General features: G+C 46.7%; 1 protein-coding gene across 1 annotated transcript in view; it reads left to right on the top strand.

The window, feature by feature from the left end:
• Positions 1 to 2,935: 2,935 nt before the first annotated feature.
• LOC124030000 (ganglioside-induced differentiation-associated protein 1-like) overlaps positions 2,936 to 6,208 on the top strand; it is a 5,032-nt gene continuing 1,759 nt past the window's right edge. The window contains exons 1-2 of the mRNA XM_046341530.1: positions 2,936 to 3,164; positions 6,056 to 6,208. The exon at positions 6,056 to 6,208 is cut by the window's right edge and continues 21 nt beyond it. Coding sequence (XP_046197486.1) covers positions 3,059 to 3,164; positions 6,056 to 6,208 — 259 coding nt within the window. The 5' untranslated portion in view covers positions 2,936 to 3,058. The remainder of the gene's footprint in view (positions 3,165 to 6,055) is intronic.

The following is a 6,208-nucleotide window of genomic DNA, read 5'->3' as shown; positions in this document are numbered from 1 at the left end:
GTGTACCTGTGCTGTGACTGTCCTGTCTAGGTGTGTCTAGATGTATCTGTGCTGTGACTGTCCTGTCTAGGTGTGTCTAGATGTATCTGTGCTGTGACTGTCCTGTCTAGGTGTTCCTAGATGTACCTGTGCTGTGACTGTCCTGTCTAGATGTACCTGTGCTGTGACTGTCCTGTCTAGGTGTGTCTAGATGTATCTGTGCTGTGACTGTCCTGTCTAGGTGTGTCTAGATGTATCTGTGCTGTGACTGTCCTGTCTAGGTGTTCCTAGATGTACCTGTGCTGTGACTGTCCTGTCTAGATGTACCTGTGCTGTGACTGTCCTGTCTAGGTGTGTCTAGATGTATCTGTGCTGTGACTGTCCTGTCTAGGTGTGTCTAGATGTATCTGTGCTGTGACTGTCCTGTCTAGGTGTTCCTAGATGTACCTGTGCTGTGACTGTCCTGTCTAGGTGCACCTGTGCTGTGACTGTCCTGTCTAGGAGCGTCTAGATGTATAACTGTGCTGTGACTGTCCTGTCTATGAGCGTCTAGATGTAACTAAAGTGACTGTCCTGTCTAGATGTGTCTAGATGTACCTGTGCTGTAACTGTCCTGTAGCTCAGTTGGTAGAGCATGGCGCTTGTAACGCCAGGGTAGTGGGTTCGATCCCCGGGACCACCCATACGTAGAATGTATGCACACATGACTGTAAGTCGCTTTGGATAAAAGCGTCTGCTAAATGGCATATATTATTATTATATATTAGATGTACCTGTGCTGTAACTGTCCTGTCTAGGTGTGTCTAGATGTAGTGCTGTGACTGTCCTGTCTAGGTGTGTCTAGATGTATCTGTGCTGTGACTGTCCTGTCTAGGTGTGTCTAGATGCACCTGTGCTGTGACTGTCCTGTCTAGGAGCGTCTAGATGTAACTAATGTGACTGTCCTGTCTAGGTGTTCCTGTGCTGTTACTGTCCTGTCTAGGAGCGTCTAGATGTAACTAATGTGACTGTCCTGTCTAGGTGTGTCTAGATGTATCTGTGCTGTGACTGTCCTGTCTAGGTGTGTCTAGATGTATCTGTGCTGTGACTGTCCTGTCTAGGTGTGTCTAGATGCACCTGTGCTGTGACTGTCCTGTCTAGGAGCGTCTAGATGTAACTAATGTGACTGTCCTGTCTAGGTGTTCCTGTGCTGTGACTGTCCTGTCTAGGTGTGTCTAGATGCACCTGTGCTGTGACTGTCCTGTCTATGAGCGTCTAGATGTAACTAAAGTGACTGTCCTGTCTAGGTGTGTCTAGATGTATCTGTGCTGTGACTGTCCTGTCTAGGTGTGTCTAGATGTATCTGTGCTGTGACTGTCCTGTCTAGGTGTGTCTAGATGCACCTGTGCTGTGACTGTCCTGTCTAGGAGCGTCTAGATGTAACTAATGTGACTGTCCTGTCTAGGTGTTCCTGTGCTGTGACTGTCCTGTCTAGGTGTGTCTAGATGCACCTGTGCTGTGACTGTCCTGTCTAGGAGCGTCTAGATGTAACTAATGTGACTGTCCTGTCTAGATGCACCTGTGCTGTGACTGTCCTGTCTATGAGCGTCTAGATGTAACTAAAGTGACTGTCCTGTCTAGGTGTGTCTAGATGTATCTGTGCTGTGACTGTCCTGTCTATGAGCGTCTAGATGTAACTAAAGTGACTGTCCTGTCTAGGTGTGTCTAGATGCACCTGTGCTGTGACTGTCCTGTCTAGGAGCGTCTAGATGTAACTAATGTGACTGTCCTGTCTAGATGCACCTGTGCTGTGACTGTCCTGTCTATGAGCGTCTAGATGTAACTAAAGTGACTGTCCTGTCTAGGTGTGTCTAGATGTATCTGTGCTGTGACTGTCCTGTCTAGGTGTGTCTAGATGTATCTGTGCTGTGACTGTCCTGTCTAGGTGTGTCTAGATGCACCTGTGCTGTGACTGTCCTGTCTAGGAGCGTCTAGATGTAACTAATGTGACTGTCCTGTCTAGGTGTTCCTGTGCTGTGACTGTCCTGTCTAGGTGTGTCTAGATGCACCTGTGCTGTGACTGTCCTGTCTAGGAGCGTCTAGATGTAACTAATGTGACTGTCCTGTCTAGATGCACCTGTGCTGTGACTGTCCTGTCTATGAGCGTCTAGATGTAACTAAAGTGACTGTCCTGTCTAGGTGTGTCTAGATGTATCTGTGCTGTGACTGTCCTGTCTAGGTGTGTCTAGATGTATCTGTGCTGTGACTGTCCTGTCTAGGTGTGTCTAGATGCACCTGTGCTGTGACTGTCCTGTCTAGGAGCGTCTAGATGTAACTAATGTGACTGTCCTGTCTAGGTGTTCCTGTGCTGTGACTGTCCTGTCTAGGTGTGTCTAGATGCACCTGTGCTGTGACTGTCCTGTCTAGGAGCGTCTAGATGTAACTAAAGTGACTGTCCTGTCTAGGTGTGTCTAGATGTATCTGTGCTGTGACTGTCCTGTCTAGATGTACCTGTGCTGTGACTGTCCTGTCTAGGTGCGTCTAGATGCACCTGTGCTGTGACTGTCCTGTCTAGGTGTGTCTAGATGTATCTGTGCTGTGACTGTCCTGTCTAGGTGCGTCTAGATGCACCTGTGCTGTGACTGTCCTGTCTAGGTGTGTCTAGATGCACCTGTGCTGTGACTGTCCTGTCTAGGAGCGTCTAGATGTAACTAATGTGACTGTCCTGTCTAGGTGTGTCTAGATGTATCTGTGCTGTGACTGTCCTGTCTAGGTGTTCCTAGATGTAACTGTGCTGTGACTGTCCTGTCTAGGTGTTCCTAGATGTAACTGTGCTGTGACTGTCCTGTCTAGGAGCGTCTAGATGTATCTGTGCTGTGACTGTCCTGTCTAGGTGTTCCTAGATGTAACTGTGCTGTGACTGTCCTGTCTAGGTGTTCCTAGATGTAACTGTGCTGTGACTGTCCTGTCTAGGTGTTCCTAGATGTAACTGTGCTGTGACTGTCCTGTCTAGGTGCGTCTGGCCATAGCAGAGAAGGGACTGATCTGTGAGGAGTATGATGTCAGTCTGCCTCTTAGTGAACACAACGAGCCCTGGTTCATGAGACTGAACCCGGCAGGAGAGGTACCAGTCCTCGTCCACAATGACAACGTCATCACAGACCCTGTTCAGATCATGGACTATCTAGACCAGAACTTCAGAGATGGCAAGTAACTGACCCCTGACACCTAACCCTAACGCCTAACCCTAAACCCCTAAGCCTTAACCCTAAACCCCTAACCCTTAACCCCTAACCTTCAACCCCTAACCTTAGGGCTAGGGTGACTGGGCAACCCATTAGGTGTTCCCCCTAAAACACGTCAACAACCCCCAAAACGCCAATGTATAATCCCTGATCAAATTGACACATGGATTTTCAGTTTCACTCCATTCTCAACATCCCTGCCTCCACTCTCAACATCCCTGCCTCCACTCTGAACATCCCTGCCTCCACTCTGAACATCCCTGCCTCCACTCTGAACATCCCTGCCTCCACTCTCAACATCCCTGCCTCCACTCTCAACATCCCTGCCTCCACTCTCAACATCCCTGCCTCCACTCTCAACATCCCTGCCTCCACTCTCAACATCCCTGCCTCCACTCTCAACATCCCTGCCTCCACTCTCAACATCCCTGCCTCCACTCTCAACATCCCTGCCTCCACTCTCAACATCCCTGCCTCCACTCTCAACATCCCTGCCTCCACTCTCAACATCCCTGCCTCCACTCTCAACATCCCTGCCTCCACTCTGAACATCCCTGCCTCCACTTCAACATCCTCGCTCTCCACTCAACGCCCCTGCTTCCACTCTGAACATCCCTGCTCTGTTCTCAACATCCCTGCCTCCACTCTCAACATCCCTGCCTCCACTCTCACATCCCTGCCTCCACTCTTGAACATCCCTGCCTCCACTCTCAACATCCCTGCCTCCACTCTCAACATCCCTGCCTCCACTCTCCAACATCCCTGTCTCCACTCTCAACATCCCTGCCTCCACTCTGAACATCCTGCCTCCACTTCAATATCTCCCTGCCTCCCTCTGAACATCCCTGCCTCCCACTCTGAACATCCCTGCCTCCACTCTGAACATCCTGCCCACTTGAACATCCCTGCTTCCACTCTCAACATCCCTGCCTCCACTCTCAACATCCCTGCCTCCACTCTCAACATCCCTGCCTCCACTCTCAACATCCCTGCCTCCTCTCAACATCCCTGCCTCCACTCAACATCCCTGCCTCCACTCTCAACATCCCTGTCTCCACTCTCAGCATCCCTGTCTCCACTTCAACATCCCTGCCTCCACTCCTGAACACCCCTTGCCTCCACTCTGAACATCCCTGCCTCCACTCTCAACATTACTGCCTCCACTCAACATCCCTGCCTCCCACTCTCAACATCCTGCCTCCATTCTCAACATTCCTGCCTCCACTCTGAACAGCCCTGCCTCCATTCTCAACATCCCTGCCTCAACTCTGAACAGCCCTGCCTCCACTCTCAACATCCCTGCCTCCACTCTGGAACATCCTGCCTCCACTCTCAACATCCCCTGCCTCCACTTCAACATCCTGCCTCCACTCTCAACATCCCTGCCTCCTCTCAACATCCCTGCCTCCACTCTCAACATCCCTGCCTCCACTCTCAACATCCCTGCTCAACTCTGAACATCCTGCCTCCACTCAACATTCCTGCCTCCACCTCTCAACATCCCTGCCTCCACTCTCAACGTCCCTGCCTCCACTCTCAACGTCCCTACCTCCACTCTCAACGCCCTGCCTCCACTCTCAACATCCCTGCCTCCACTCTCAACGTCCCTGCCTCCACTCTCAACATCCCTGCCTCCACTCTCAACATCCCTGCCTCCCTCTCAACATTCCTGCCTCCACTCTCAACATCCCTGCCTCCACTCTCAACATTTCCTGCCTCCCTCTCAACATTCCTGCCTCCACTCTCAACATTCCTGCCTCCACTCTGCCAGCTGTTCATTTTGATCTTTTGTTCTTCCTCATTATTATTGTTATTGTTATTATTATTATTGTTATTGTTATTGTTATTATTATTGTTATTATTAATATTATTATTGTTATTGTTATTATTATTGTTATTATTATTATGTTTATTGTTATTATGTTTATTATTATTGTTATTATTATTGTTATTATTATTATTATTGTTATTGTTATTATTATTGCTATTATTATTGTTATTATTGTTATTATTATTATTATTATTATTATTGTTATTATTGTTATTATTATTATTATTGTTATTGTTATTATTATTGCTATTATTATTGTTATTATTGTTATTATTATTATTATTATTGTTATTATTATTATGATTGTTGTTATTATTATTGTTATTAGTATTAGTATTATTGTTATTATTATTGTTATGGTTTTTATTGTTATTATTATCATCATTATTATTAGTATTGTTTTTGTTATTATTATTATTATCATTATTAGTGTTATTTTCCTCTTTGCTCATTGTTTTCATTCACTATTATCAGTTTCATTTTGTTCCCCTTGTGTTGGTTGAAATGGATCTTATGTTGTTCAGTCTACTGCAGACTGGTAAGCATACGGAGAGGACAGGAGCGCTTTTATTCATTTGTCTGAAAATTATATCTCAAATACAAGCACATATATGATTGTATTTGACAAACACTTTTCAAATAAATCCAAATGTAGTATTAATTAAACTTGCCCATGCCTAATGGCAATACCTTTTGCAGGTTCACACTTTGAATTAATTGTCTGTTTCTATATTCTGACAAAACAGAAGAATAACCTTTGTCTCATTGTTTCCCAAACCTCTCCTCCAGTACCCTCAGCCAGCCCACTTCATTGATTTATTCTAGAACTAACACAACTCATTTAAATGGTCATCAAACCCTTCATTAGCTGAATCTGCAGTGCTACTGTACTTCTGGGACAACTAACCGGGCCGGCTGTGGGTACTGCTGGAGGGTTTGGGTAATGCTGCTTCGTTATAGTGATCTTGTTCATTAACCATCTTTGTTTCTCCGTTTCTTTGTCCCTTTTGTATGTCTGTAGAGGGAACTGCTAAGCTGATCCCCGAGGAAGGCAGTATGTACTATCACAGAGTCCAGCACTACAGAGAACTACTGGACTCTCTACAGATGGACGCCTATACACACGGCTCTATACTCCACCCAGAGATCACCGTGGACTCACACATCCCAGCCT

The sequence above is a fragment of the Oncorhynchus gorbuscha genome, unplaced genomic scaffold (assembly GCF_021184085.1).
Source record: "Oncorhynchus gorbuscha isolate QuinsamMale2020 ecotype Even-year unplaced genomic scaffold, OgorEven_v1.0 Un_scaffold_8748, whole genome shotgun sequence".
NCBI classification, from domain to species: Eukaryota; Metazoa; Chordata; class Actinopteri; order Salmoniformes; family Salmonidae; genus Oncorhynchus; species Oncorhynchus gorbuscha.
Note: the sequence above shows the minus strand (reverse complement) of the source record. Positions and strands in the feature narration are given on the sequence as shown.